A 14,000-nucleotide genomic window follows, 5' to 3' on the forward strand; every position below is an offset into this window, starting at 1 on the left:
AAAAAGAAACATTTTCTGTATTCAAATTCATTTCTTTCCACTCCAGAAACCATTCTGCACTGCTGAGAGGTGGCTCGGCAGCCCAGAGGGTGATTTTCAAGCAGTGTCACCTCTTCTTAGCAGTGGAGTTTTGGCCTTGTCCTCAGCAGTTTTGTGGCTCATAAAGACAAATCTGAGTGTTTGTGTTCCATAGGTAATAACAGCTCAACTATTCATTCTTGAGTAAAAAAAAAAACCAAAACCAACAAACAAAAACAAGGTCAGGAATTATAAAACTGCTCTGAAGCTTACTCAGTGAAAGGAACTACAATGTGTACATTTTTTCTGCTGTTATTTGTGTCCTTGTGGGAAGCACCCAGCCCTTCTCAAACCTGCTGTCTCACATACCCTGAGCCTGATGGAACAGACCCAGTTTTCCAGCTGAACCTGTAGCTGTAGGCCCCCATGAGCCCTTAATAGCAGCTCTTTTAATTGCTCTTTAAATTGCTAAGTCAGCTGTTTATCAACAAGTAGCAATGCCTCAGGGCAAAAATTCTGTTTTCCCCAGTTGTAGTCAATGTGTGGGAGAAGTGTTCAGGCTGTCAAAAAATGTCAGATATTTAAATGACAGAAAGCTCTTCTAATTGGAAGCCTGAAATAAGATTTCAGTTGTTTTATCCAATCTTATCCTTTAGCTATTTGGGTAACAAAGTCAAATGTAACAAGAATAAAATCTCTCCTGAGAAAGTCCATTCAATGGCTTGTGAACTTGATAGCAAACAGGATCTGAGTCACATGGGCTTCCTTTGCCAGAAGACTGTAAGGACCATAGATTTTTTAAAAAAGAGAGCTGGATACTTTTATGATAAAATCCCACAACATTTTAACACAAAAAGCTTCAGGACATAAAAAAAGCACCATAAATTTCAGGTGGGAGTATAGATGTGGAGAGGATTGCTATACTTGTCTCAGCAATTTGGGAAAATCAACCATAGAAGCAGATATGCTTCTGCTTAAGATCCAGATGGAAAAATTAATGGTAAATATTAGCAACTGGCTCATCTATTTTCAGTGCTCAAAATGTCGGACCCTGTGAACAATACTCAGAATAGATTTATGGTAAATCAAGTTCATGAAGAAAAACCCACTTCCAGCTTTGTTACATGGGTGAAACGAGTCATGAAGCACCTTCAGTATCCTGGTTCTGATAAGCAGGGCAGAGCTGGCAGACAGAGATATGGAAGATGGAGTGGACTGCATACTCTGCCTGGCACCCAGCAGGGCTGGCAGCAGGCAACCCTAGCCTGGGGAACTGCATAATCTGAACTGTGCACAATACCTGGGGTACCTGAAAATGTCATATTCTCAGCCCCATTTCCCAGCCTCCACAGTGAGAGTCTATAATGAAACCAAATCTGTCTCTTTTGTTAAAATGTCTTCCTTCCCCCCCCCCGCCCTTACTTTTTTTTAATGTTAGAAAGACTGGGAATAAAACCTTTTTAATGTATGAATTTAAAGATCCAGATTATTTCTGTAGGGTAAAAGAAAATTAAAGAAATTTGAAGACCTTTCCCCAATGAATGTGAAAGACCAAGAGTCAAACTGTGTCCTTAAATAAACTGGGACAGCTTTATTCATTTGCCTGGGGCTTCAGCAAAGGTGAGGCTTCCCATATCCTGATTTTGACTGAAAGTGATTCATTAGACACACTAAAAATGAGCCCACTGTTTACTGCTACAACATACACAGGAATTTCCAATGGGAAGATGAAATCAGAAGAGCAAGGACAGGATGGAGATGACGTAGGCAGACAGTTCTTTAGTAGCTATACTCATTGTAGAGATGTAAAACCAAATCATTGGAGCACCAAAGAGACCAAATTTTATATTCAGCCCTGAAGCTAAAGGAAACAAAGGCAAAGGAGGATAACCTTATAGCTCTGACCAGGATACAATTTGCCCATGCTTTGAATATATTCATATTTCCAAGCACTGCCACCACAAACACCTTTTCATGCAAATAGCTCTGGGTTAGTAAGTGATTTTTCTTTAACTAGGACATGATTTTGTCATGCATTGATGAAGTAAAATGCTTGTAGAAAGTCTTCAGGAGTTTTAGTTAATTACAACGTACAGGGTTGGGCTGTTAATGAGCACAGTGCTTCATCTCCTCTGTCCAATAACAGAATGAATCTATGTGTGTCCCCCATTTGTATTCTGCTGTTGATTTTTCTAAGCTCTGAGCAGTAGCAGAGCCGAACGCTTCTGATGGAAGCAGCAGGGTACCAGCAGTAAGGAAAATCAGGCCACTGTGATTAATAAACCATGCAATTTAAAACTCAGTAGTGTGGCTGTCAGTCGAGTCTTCTGGCTGTGGACCTGTCTGAAGCAGAGCAAAAGCACCTCAGCTGGGACAGGCTGCTCTACTTGCCAAGGAGTGGCTTTTGTAACCACAGGGGTGGTGTTTTTTATACCACAGGGGTAGCATTGTGGTACCACAGGGGTAGCATTTTGCCCCTAGGCTCCTTTCCAGGACAGGCAGCAGAAGAAAACAAAAAAATCCCCAAAGCTACCAAAACAAGAAAAGGAATAGCTGCATTTCCTTTTATTTCAGTCTATTCTGTCTGTTGAGGGGACACTCCTGCCATGAGGGCATGAACCCTGGAAAAGCAACTTGACTGGAAAAGCAACTTTTGTTCTGTGCTGACCCATGCAGAGCCTGGCCACTAGGCAGTAGTAGCAAAACATCGAGCAGGCAGGGTTTTTTCAGAACAGAGAGGAAAAAACTAGAGCAAATCTATCTTTTTCTTCCCCCACTCCAGATGACAACTAATTTATGCCTCTTTAGTGGTCCCCTAAATCTCATCTCAGGTGACCCTAGTGAGCTAATCCCCTTTTCTCTCATCATTAGCCAAGGAAGAGAGTAATCCATCCTGTGACCCATCCCTCTGGGCTCTTGTGATTCTTAGGTTGTTGGGAAGAGGTGTAAATCCATTCTCCTAATGGGGAGGATTATAGAGTTAAGTGAAACAATTAGATCTGATTTGCTATTTGCAGCATGTTCTGTTTACTTCTGCCCTTCCCAACTAAAAGGCAGGATGGGAAAGCAGAACTGCATGTCATTTCAAGCAGCCTCTCTTCCCCAGCTGTGCAGAAAAGATTTGCTTGTCCCCATCTCCTGCCACTCTTTTCTTTTGGCTGGGTTGTTTTCAATGTGCTTCTCTTCCCCAAACTGATAAATCACAAAGGTTCTCTGGAAGTGGTAGGGCCATGCCCAAAGAGGCAGCAAAGCTCCAGGGACTGCTGACACCCCTTAAAAAAACTACTTGGGAAACCCTTAGGTCAGGGACACAAGCCCTCCTGAAGTGTGTTTATCCCTGAAGGGCTGATAATTAGTACAGAGTTTCTAAATCCCATAACAAGCAGCAGAGATAGGAGCACTGGTGAATAGGAAAATTAGAGTGTTAGGGCCTTGTAGGCTTTTAGAACTAAAACGTTTCACAGTCTGTTGGAGGGAGGTGATAGCATGCTCTCCAGTTGTGTTTGGGCATCTGGGTTTAACATCTAGGTCAGCACCTGCAGAACTGCATATTTTTGTGGGAAGAAGAAATTAGAAGACTTAATTACTTATTTGATCTTATCTTTTAGATTTCACAATGCAGAACCAGTAAGCAAACTGACTTTTGGAGGAGGTAAAACACTGATTTGAAGGGCAGCTGCTCTGAGCATCCAAATTCCTTTTGCAAGTGAGAAACTTTATCAAGTTAGAAGGAGAAAATAAGCAGGTCAAAAATAAATCAATAATGTGGCCATCTGAGAGGAAATGTACCATACTTATTTGGCTGACTTAAATTAATTAGGAAACTCAAGCTTTTGTAAAAAAAATTAAACACCTTATGGTTTACAGATACTTGAATCAGGGAAGTGAGCTAATCTAAGTAGAAGTACCAGTAGCTTTTTAATGTTCATGCAAACATGCCTGATATCTCTCATTAAAGAATGTCTGCCCACAGGAAACTACTGGATGCTTCTGGATGTATTAGTGGGATATGTGCAAGAGGTTCAAAAGAATCCAGATATGAAATTTGGAAACAAAAAGTTTAAACATCTGGACATTATATCTTTGTAATTTTAACATAACTACGCAGCTACAATTTTTGTTCCCAATTTTTTTTTTTTTTAATAATCCAGGATATCAAGCCTTGAGGAGATGGTAGAACAAACAGGAAAGGACAAAGCAATGCCATAATGAAAAATAGTTTCTGGGAGTTTTAAAATGGCAACAATTTTAATATTAATTTCAAAGCTTGTGATCTTATTGGTGACTCCCATTTAAGACATCATGAGTGATAAACATAAAATCATGAGTGTTGCTTTGAGCAGTGGACTAAACTCACACAGCTGACTACATTCACCTGAACCAAAACATGTACTGACAGGAACTGGTGCGTTCAGAGCTATCCCCAGGGAAAAGTGGATGAAGCCTCCAGAGGTACTGCTGATTTCTGAAGCCATGAAGCAAATGAAGCTAATAGGTTTTTGTTTGCTGTGTAAGTGAAATGTAACTGCCAGTGTACAAGTTACAATTGTGATGGCAGGTGTTTAATTGCTTATGCATATTTTAACCCCAGTTGCTTCATTAGACAAGTTTTACTTCACCACTGAGACTGCTGAGTAAATATCAAGTGTCCCCAGAAGCCATCAAAAATTTGAATAGCTGCCAAGAGTAACTCACCAATTTCCAAAAAATAAAGGAGTAAATGTTAGTCTTGACATGAAGCTGCAGGAGGAAGGCTGGCAACAGATACTTTATGTTACAGGTTAGTTACAAAACTGTCCCACTGCATTTGGTTTCTTCCTTTCCTCTCAAATATACTGTATCCAGCATTAAAAGTCTGGTCTTATGGTCAGAAACTGCTAATGACTGTCTGTGCATTGTCAGCAGGAAAGAGTTTCTGTCTGGCACAAACTTTGGTGCATAAAAATTAGGACCAAAGGCATGCATGGGGACACTTACAGAAGAGTCACTGGTGCCAAAGATGTCTCGCACATCCCGGACTGTGTGCTTGTTCTTCTTCCTCAGGGTCTGAGTATAGGTGTTGTACCTCTTCTGTACAGCAGCAGCTTGAGTTCTGGTCAGAGTGGACAGCAGGGCTTGGCCATCCTCCTCTTCAGCTCCTGAGATCAACGTGGATAAACCTACGTCCTGCAGCCATTCCGCCTCCAGTTCCCCTTCTGTGGAGGAAGACAGCATGTTAATAAGCCTGGCGAGGAATGAGAGGGGGCTGAAGGAAAAGAGTTGGCATGATGGACTGCTACCACAGCCTTTACCTTGAGAATACTCTAATTCCAACCTTTCTTAGGCCACAAGTGCAAGTTAAGTTAGGTTTGTAAACATATTGTCTTCGAAAAATGTTCAGTTTGTCAGTGTCTGCACAAGAGAGGCTTATGAGGAGAACAGAAGAGGCGTTTCATCAGCATATGCATGTGAAGAAGGCAGCAGAGTAACCAGGCTGACAAAGCAAGGGTCCTAAAAACTAACTTGTAATTCAAAAGCATAAATCTCCTCAGTTCCCATTTATGCCATACTCACCATTTGTAGCATGGTGTATTGGAGAAAGCCATTTGGCTGATGGAAGTAAAATCAGTATTCCAATTCAAATAAACAGAAATACCGGAGGTATGTATACAACAGAACAATGGATTTGCACTCTATTGGTGCAATTCCAGATTCCAGAAGGTTGGCTGGTAGCTAGTGAAGAAGCCACACTGAGAGAAGGCTGATGTCCACCTAGTCCAATTGCTTGTTTTGAATAAAATTATTAAGAACCAGGGCTGCTCACTAAAGAACAAGGGTCAGGAAGGGGTAAGTGTCTAAGAGGTCCTGTAAGGAAGGAAGATGCAGAAATAGCCATCCTGGCATGCCAGGTATCACTCTAACTTCTAATTATTAAAGACTCATTAGCACTGTACACCCCAGTGTTTTTTGGGATCTCAATTTTAATACTTTCTTTGTTCAATACCTGCTTCCCAACTGGTTCAATACTGCAATTGGTTCCATAGTGAGGGTATGCATTGTGGGAAGAATTGTATTCTATCCTGGCTCTGTTGGACATGGCAGATGCTTCTGGCATCTTCTCACAGAGCCACACCTGCAGTCCTCTCACTACCAAAACCTGTCCATGTGAAGACAATATAGGTTTTCAGCTTGCTACCTGTTACCTGAAATAATTGTGCCTTGTCACTATCTGGCTGTGGAAAGGTCCCAGTCTACCTTCTCTGAATCATTCAGTAATTTTAAACTTTGCTCTTACTGCCTTTTGGTTTGTGTTCTTTTTAAAATAAATGGTCATAGTATTTTAAAATCTCTCTTCACGTAGGAGATTTTGAGGACCTTCATTTCAGTTTTGTGAGCAATCCTAGCTCAGCAGTAAGCTGCTTGACACAAGACAGTAATTTCATTCCAGCCCTGACTGAAGAAGAGGTACTACAAATAAACATGTCAAACAGGAAATGGATTAATTTGCAGCACGTTCTATAAAACAACTCGTCAATGCACTTATTGTTCTTGTCCCAGCACCAGTCTTAATGGCAGGTTGGTATTTCCACTCTCCCTTTATTGCCTCTTCTTGACATCAGAATGCAGGCTGATTGATGGACACCAGTTTGCTGCACTTTGGCAGTTACATACACAAAAGAGAAAATTACAGGACTGGGCTGTAGGGACAAGCAAAAGCATCTTATGCATGTGCCATCACTGACTCCATTGTTAACTGCCCTGCCTCTTTACAAAGCACTACAAAAATAGCTGCTTCTAAACCCCTGCTCTGTGTTAGCCAGGGATGTGACCAGCCCTGTATCCCATGAAATAGCTTGTCTCTGCTCTTATCCTTTCTGTATCCACAGACAGGATGGAGACTGTTCCTTTGCCTTCTCTGTAAGCTTTGAACCAGTGACTCTTCTGCCATTTTCACTCTTCTTTCTAAGAAGGTGTCTTCTCTTTCTCGTGCGCTGCTGTTGGAGCCACATCTGTCCATGTTTCAGCTTTTAAATTACATTAATTCTGGCTTTTGTCCTGACATATTCTTTCCAAGAATTGAGCTTGTAATCAAACTTGCTATGAAAAATATCAGGGCAGACATTAAATTCTGCCTGCTTACGAGTCACCCTGTGATGTGTTTTCTCTGGCTTTTCCCTTTTCCTGTTCCAACCACACACAAACAATAGACTTACACATAATGACAGCAATCAGAGGAGTAAAAGTATTGAAGAGAAGAAATTATTGCATTAAAAAATGCTCAAAATTTTATGACACATTAGTATTAAATTAAGGTTAATCCCCCCCCCCATGTGGTTTAAGAAAGCATTATTTTTATAGTTTTAGCTACTAATAGAGCATGGTCTTGATACTGTGTTTGATTCTGCAGCACCAGAAGACAGATAATTGAGAGAGTAGTTCTCTTTTTCTCATAGAGTTTGCTAGGAAAGATGTATGTCTTGCTTTGAATCTCAGAGATAACCTGAAACAGCCCAGAGATATAACCTTAAATAACTCCCAGCATTCAAGCCTTGTAACAAAAGTTGTAAAGCAATTCTGCACAGCATGGGCATCTTAAATACACCATGACTTTCTCCTCCCCATTTTCATCACTTGTGTCACTTGTCATGATCTTCTGTTCTTTTTTGACTATATTTGCTAACATCAACAGAATAAGTATGCTGTTGTCTGCCCTTTGCACATGATGTCTGGCAAATCACATTGAGGTTCTGACAGTCATGCCTGCCTGGCTTCTATCACCCCTTGGCCTCCTTCTTAAGGATCTTCATCTCCTCCTCTCAAAGACATCTGAAATTAATATTTACTTTTATTTTGCCCTGAGGGTTTCCACATTGATTTTTAGTGTTTTGATCACTGGCAAGGAGTATTATCCTATTAGGACCTTAATAGAACTCACTGTTATTTCCAAGATTTATAATCCCAGACTGAATATATTCCTGATGTTAATAACTAGGACAAGCACTGCCTGATTGCGTGTGGGTGTAGGCAATACATATATATATGTGTTTAAGACAACAATATGAAGGTAAATGAAGTGTGGAGATGTATTGCATTTTGACTTGCAGTCTCATTTTTAATTCAGGGCAAAGGGGAAAAAATCAATGTGATTTAATGAGGTGTACTCAGACAAAGGATAACATGGGACTGCAGCAGAGTTCAGGCAGTTGAGAAGATGTAGTTCAGCACTGATGAAACTGATGGAAAAGTTTCTGGAAAGTAAGATCTTGTATTGCCTTGTCCTATTAAGTTATCCAACTTGGCAGCTGACAGATTTGTGTCATTCCCCTGACTGCAGACGAGTCAAGGACACCTGCTAGTTCGTGCTGACAATTGCATGGAGGAGGCACCAAGAGGCTCACAATCTCCTTATGGAGTCTCCAAGCTGAAGAGTATGACCAGACAGGAGTTTTCCCAACAAAAAGGAGAGGAGTGCAGAACACTGGATTTAGGCTGACTGATCATAACCCTCACAGCAGACCAAGATTTCTGGTGGTCTTCTCCTTTTTCTTCCAGGAGAGCCCAGCCAGAAACTAGTGAATGAGAGGTGTTTCCCATGGAAACAGCACATGGTTGGAGCTAGATACCTCTGCATGGGTTACTTACCATGACTGGTTGCATATTTGATTGCTTAATAAAGCAGTACTTTCCACCATTCTTCCTGGTAGCAGAATTAATGACATCCCATTGCACGTCAAGGTAGGAAAATACATCATGACTCGTGTTAATGATTGTATGGAAAGAGCATGCCATCATTTCAAAATCTATCCCTACATCAGCAGTTACCAGACCAGGGGCCAGGAGCCACAGAAGGGTAGCAGCAGTTATCAGCAGGTCACGACCTCAGAAGAAATTTGGTTTCATTGTATAGTAACACCTGGTATTTTGTGTTACACAATCTAATACATTTGTGAGGGGGGTCCTAACTGGAAAAAAAAAAATGAGAACCACTTTTCTAGATGTTATCAAATCCTCTAACACAAAGGTGCATTGCAACAAGCTATCACATACTGCATGTTTTTCCAAACAGAGTGCCTAACGAGAGGGGAAAACATTAAGGTAACAGAATGAGGCAGTAATACCTTCAGGACATGTTGTATAAGTGATGAATGAATTTGGTCAAGTGGGGAGCCTGAACAATGTAGGCATCCCTACATTCAGACTTACCTCTAAACTTTCCTTGAACGATATCTTAATTGGGCAATCTCAGAGAAACAGGCAGATATCAAATTCCTGATAGGAGAATACTAAATCTACCCAAAAACTGCTTCAAGACTTTAATTATTTCTGAATCATATCCTATGAAAAGCCAGAAAGTTTGAAATTATAGCACACTAAATTAACATTTTGCTACTTTAAATGTTTTGGTTTAATCTATTTAATGCTGTAAATTTAGTTTTCATTGAGTGCCTCTCTTTTCTGAATTACACTGTATCTGTCTTCCCAAAGCACAAATAAAATCAATGCAACAAAACTTACTTCAGAAGTTAATTAGTGGCTTCAGTGCCTAAACCAGACAATTCTTGTTTCTTGCCAGTGGTTAACTGTGATGTTCATAAGAGGAGCTACAATGATTATAGACCCAGACTAGTACTTCTGCTCAGACTGAGTGACGCGAGGAAGGAGATCAGGCCATGGCTCTTTAGAGAGGAGGCAAAGCCAGGGAATGAGGAACAAATGGTGTTCATGTGCTCACCATCAGCAGGTTTGAACTCCAAGAGCATTGCTTCTTCAGATCCATCTTCTCTGCTCTCCTTGATGCTCTCTACTTCACACCAGAAGTCCTCCATGGAAGTGCTGTCCATGGAGGCCTGAGAATTGGAGCGACTGAAGGCAGGAGGCACTGACTCGTTGGAAAGCATCCTGTTAATTCTTCGACAACGAGAGAAAGACTTTCTGAAAAGAGAAAGCCATAAAAAGAAAATCATCTTTCTATCACGCTAACTTGTGCCATGCAAATGGAGCAGGCAACCAGTGCTTGACCTGTGGCTGTACCAGGAAGTAGGGACAAGATTTCAGAGGCCAAGTACACAGTCCTGGTAATTGTCATGATCTCCACTGCTCACAACAATAATGGCTGGACATGTATTTTGCATCTGATAATTTATCTCTTTAATGTCCTTCAGTATTTTCCAGTCTAGGGGGAACTCAGGAAACGCAATTTCTATTTCCAATACTGGTATCCATCTAAAGAGACACTGGAAAACTATTTTCACTTCTTTTTGCCTCAGTTTCTCTTTCTATCTCTTCCTGTTTTGCTTACGGGCTGAAATGCCTCAGTGAAAACTTCTCTGGGGAAAAATAATGAGAATTGAGAACACTGAAATATTCTACAAACTCATCTTCACTCCAAAAAAGAAAAAAAAACTTGAAAGATTTCAATTTTGAAAAATAATTACTTTTTATTTGAAAATCCTTTAAAAAAGATTTGGGATTTTTTTCTTAAGTTAAAAAAATTTCAAATAAAATTTGACTTTGAATTAAAGTAGTATATTCTATGTCAAAGAAAGGTTTTGATCAGAGGTTCAAAAAAATTATGATTCACCAAAAATCAAGTTTCAAGTCAAGATTTAATACAGGGATTGAATTAAAACAAAGTTTGCTCCTTGCTCTTTTGTTCTTGTCTTTTCCCCACTGTAAGTACTTGCAGCTGAAGAGAGATACAAATTCATTCGAAATCTCATGTAACACCCACCATGAAAATTGTCTGACTTTGTTCTTTTGCATTATTATGGCTGCAATACTGTAAACAGCTTTTGTATGTGTAATTGCAGTAGATACAGCAATCAGTAGTAATAACCACAACAATATTTGTACAAAGGAGTTAGGAGGTAACACAATTTTGGCAGAGAGCTAGACCATAGGAATTAATGGAAAATTCTGACCTAAGGTCTTCTGACCTTCACTTATCTGAATTAATTCAAATGCAGTTTCCCTTTCTCTTCCTCCTCTGTACGGCATGATCCTGCCAAAACAACTTTGTTTAAAACCACAGGCATCACTTTTACTCCACTAGAAAAAAAGATATTTCCTTTTCAGTGTTTTCCTCCTTATCAAAGTTTTCCTAATGGATGTATGAACAATGTATTATTTCATAAAGCTGACTGAGCATGCTTCTCCCTCACTGCACTGCTGCCTCTGCTTCATCCTTCCCTGCCAGTGAAGGGCTGGATGCTTCCCTGGGGCTTGCAGGGCCTCTCCACTTTATCTGGGCAGGTCCTTCTGGGCTAGATCTGAGCTCCAGGCTGGGGAGCTGTGATGGGAACAACAGAGCACAACAAACCCAGCTTTGGACATGATCAGGCTTTATAAAAGGCAAAGCTCAGGCCTTTGCCTCTTTTTGAACACTCACAGGTGTAATTTGGATGATTCATCTGCCAAATCAGCCCCTGTGCTCTTGGAAGCAAAGCTGGGAAGCAAAGCTTTCTGATGGGTGACAACATTGCAGCAGGAGAGAACACGCTATGTGGTGGTGGAGACACGTTCTCTGGAAAGAGAAGTGCTGTCTTCAGTGTTTCTCTCCGTTCCTCCCCTCATAAACAGTTTGTTTGCTTTAAAACACAGCGCTGAAACTGTTATTGTTTTAATTAGAACAAGCCACAGTCGCCAAATGCGAGAGGAATTTGTGACACAAGTGTGGTTAAAATGCTTTCATTGTAGCTCTCCCTCTGGGGAGATGTGAGTTTCAGTTGGCTTTTATTCCCAAAGCCTCACATGGCTGGGGTACCTGATAAATTACAATCACTGGAATTGTGCATCTGGACATGTTGGCCTCTGAGGTTTTTGTATGGATTTCCCTTTCTTTTGTGGATTCATCTATGTCTCATCCTCACATTAGCAAGTAAGAAAAATGCAAGGATCACTGGACTTAAATATGATGAGTTAATACTGTACCAAGCATCCCTGAGCAGTGGTTTTAACCAGCAGAAGCAGAACTCCTGAGAATGTGGGAGTTCTTCAGCTGGGAGCTAGGTGGGATGGGGCAAACAGCACCCACCAACCCATTGCTTGTTGCTGTGAAAACCTGAGCTCATTTGTTTAAAAGGTGACAGTGAACACAAATAAGGAAAAAGGCAAAGCTGCCTGAACTCCAGTGGTGTTTGGGGCCTCCGTTCACTGGACATTGTGCAAGCAGAGGAGACACCAAGGGCTGTCTGTCCTCCTGCCACAGCTTGTCCCTCACCAGCCTCCTCTTCAGCTTGGGGCCTGAGACCCCAACACTGCTTCTCACTGAGAAATTCATGTCCCTGCTTAATATAAACCTTTGTGGAAAGTAGGTCCCTACACATGCTATATAGCACAGCCCAGAGCTCCTGAGCCAGCAACTGCAGGAATGAACGCTCTCACCATTCTGGAATCAAACACGAGCTGGGATGAGAAGAGGGCACCACTGATAGCATCACTGGCTCCCATCATTTAGTCATGCTCAGGGAATTTAAACATTTCCTGCCCTCCCAGTGTGAATCTTGACCACGACCTTTGTGCTCTTCAGGCGCCACACCACACTGATCCTTGGGCTTTGGCTCCATCAGCACTTCAGCTGGCTTGGACCAAGGCTTTTTATTTCACCATATTAGGAAGAAAGAGGCTTAGTGGGTTGCTGCTTTTCTCCCCACAGTGGGTGTGCTTATTTTGTAATATTACCATACCAGAAAGCTAACTGCTGAAATAGACCACGTAAAACAGCAACAACTGCTGTGGCAACCAGCTTTGCCAAATACGTCTACGGTTCCTGTGTAATTAATGTGCATTTACAACAATATTACAAGTGGAGCTTATTTGGAAAATCAGCTGAATAAAGTTCCTGAGAACTCCATATTTGAGGCTTGTTATCTCAACCCAGATTAAATCAAGCTGTGTAAAATTCTGGTAACAAGAAAGGTTAAGCAGAGGTGCTTTATCCTTATTGGTAAACATCTGAAGCTTGCTTCCAGGTGGTCTGGTACAAACCTTCTCCAGTTATTCTGAGTCTGCCTAATTAAAGCTCATGTGTTTGAAAGACTTCCAGCTTTCTTCCAGCTGCTGTTTTGACCCATATACCTGTGACTTTTGTCCTGGAGGAAGTGGTCTTGCCTTTATGTGATAATGGCAGTTGTCTCCCATTTCCTCCAGCCAAAGCTGCTCAAAACAGTTTCAGGAAAAAAAAAAAATCCTACTGAGGAAGCAAAGCATATTCTTCACTGCTTTTAATTAATTCTTGAAGGACACTGTAAGAGCACTGACTCAGCAATCTGCCTGTCTCAGAAATAGCTAAAGAAGCCCAGGTTGCCTGTTACCTGGGAACCCCTGCAGCAGACAACCTCTGTTCATGACACCTTTTTCACCCTCAAGCCATCCTTTGTTTTGGTCTTTTTTTCTCAGTGTCTCAAGAGAAGTTCAGAACAATAAAAAGTTTTCACTAAGCTGATTCTGCTGCTCCTACAGGAAAGTGGTAAACCAGTCCTGTTAAGCAAGCAGCAGTCACAAAGTTCATGCTAAGTTTCTTTTGTTCCCTCACACACATGGGTGGTAGTGAGCTAATCTGAAATGCTGATTAAATTAAACACGGGAGGGATCTCAGATCCTGGCTTCCTCGATGGAAAAAGTTGGGAGAGGAGTATGAAACTAAAAGCACTGAGCAAAAATTATAGCAACTCCACTGAATGAGCTGAAATGTTTTTCAGGATGGAATAAAATAAAAAAGAAAAGCCACATAAAACACTGAGAAAGAAAAGAAAAAGAAGGGAAAAAAACTACTGTTATCAAAGAACTTGTCTATTACTGGATACTTGCAGAAGAAAGAGTTAAAGAGTGTCAGGAAGGAGAAATATGATATAATTTAGAAAGCTTTCCATGGAAAAACTATTGCAGGGAAGGAGGGTATTTCCATGGGGCACTAGAAAGCTAATTCAGCTGTGTTTGACTTTGGTTTTGGCCTGGTGTATATTTATAACACTGATGAAATGCATCAGCTAAACAGGCCTCCT

General features: G+C 41.0%; 1 protein-coding gene across 2 annotated transcripts in view; it reads right to left on the reverse strand.

Annotated features, from left to right (window-relative positions):
- ARHGAP28 (Rho GTPase activating protein 28) overlaps positions 1–14,000 on the reverse strand; it is a 72,671-nt gene that overhangs the window by 21,602 nt on the left and 37,069 nt on the right. For both annotated transcript variants that reach the window (XM_077184326.1, XM_054640556.2), the window contains exons 2-3: positions 9,731–9,930; positions 4,996–5,213 (exon numbers count right to left, since the gene is read on the reverse strand). In XM_077184326.1, coding sequence (XP_077040441.1) covers positions 4,996–5,213; positions 9,731–9,930 — 418 coding nt within the window. The remainder of the gene's footprint in view (positions 1–4,995; positions 5,214–9,730; positions 9,931–14,000) is intronic.

Source organism: Agelaius phoeniceus, chromosome 1 (genome assembly GCF_051311805.1).
Source record: "Agelaius phoeniceus isolate bAgePho1 chromosome 1, bAgePho1.hap1, whole genome shotgun sequence".
Classification (NCBI taxonomy): domain Eukaryota; kingdom Metazoa; phylum Chordata; class Aves; order Passeriformes; family Icteridae; genus Agelaius; species Agelaius phoeniceus.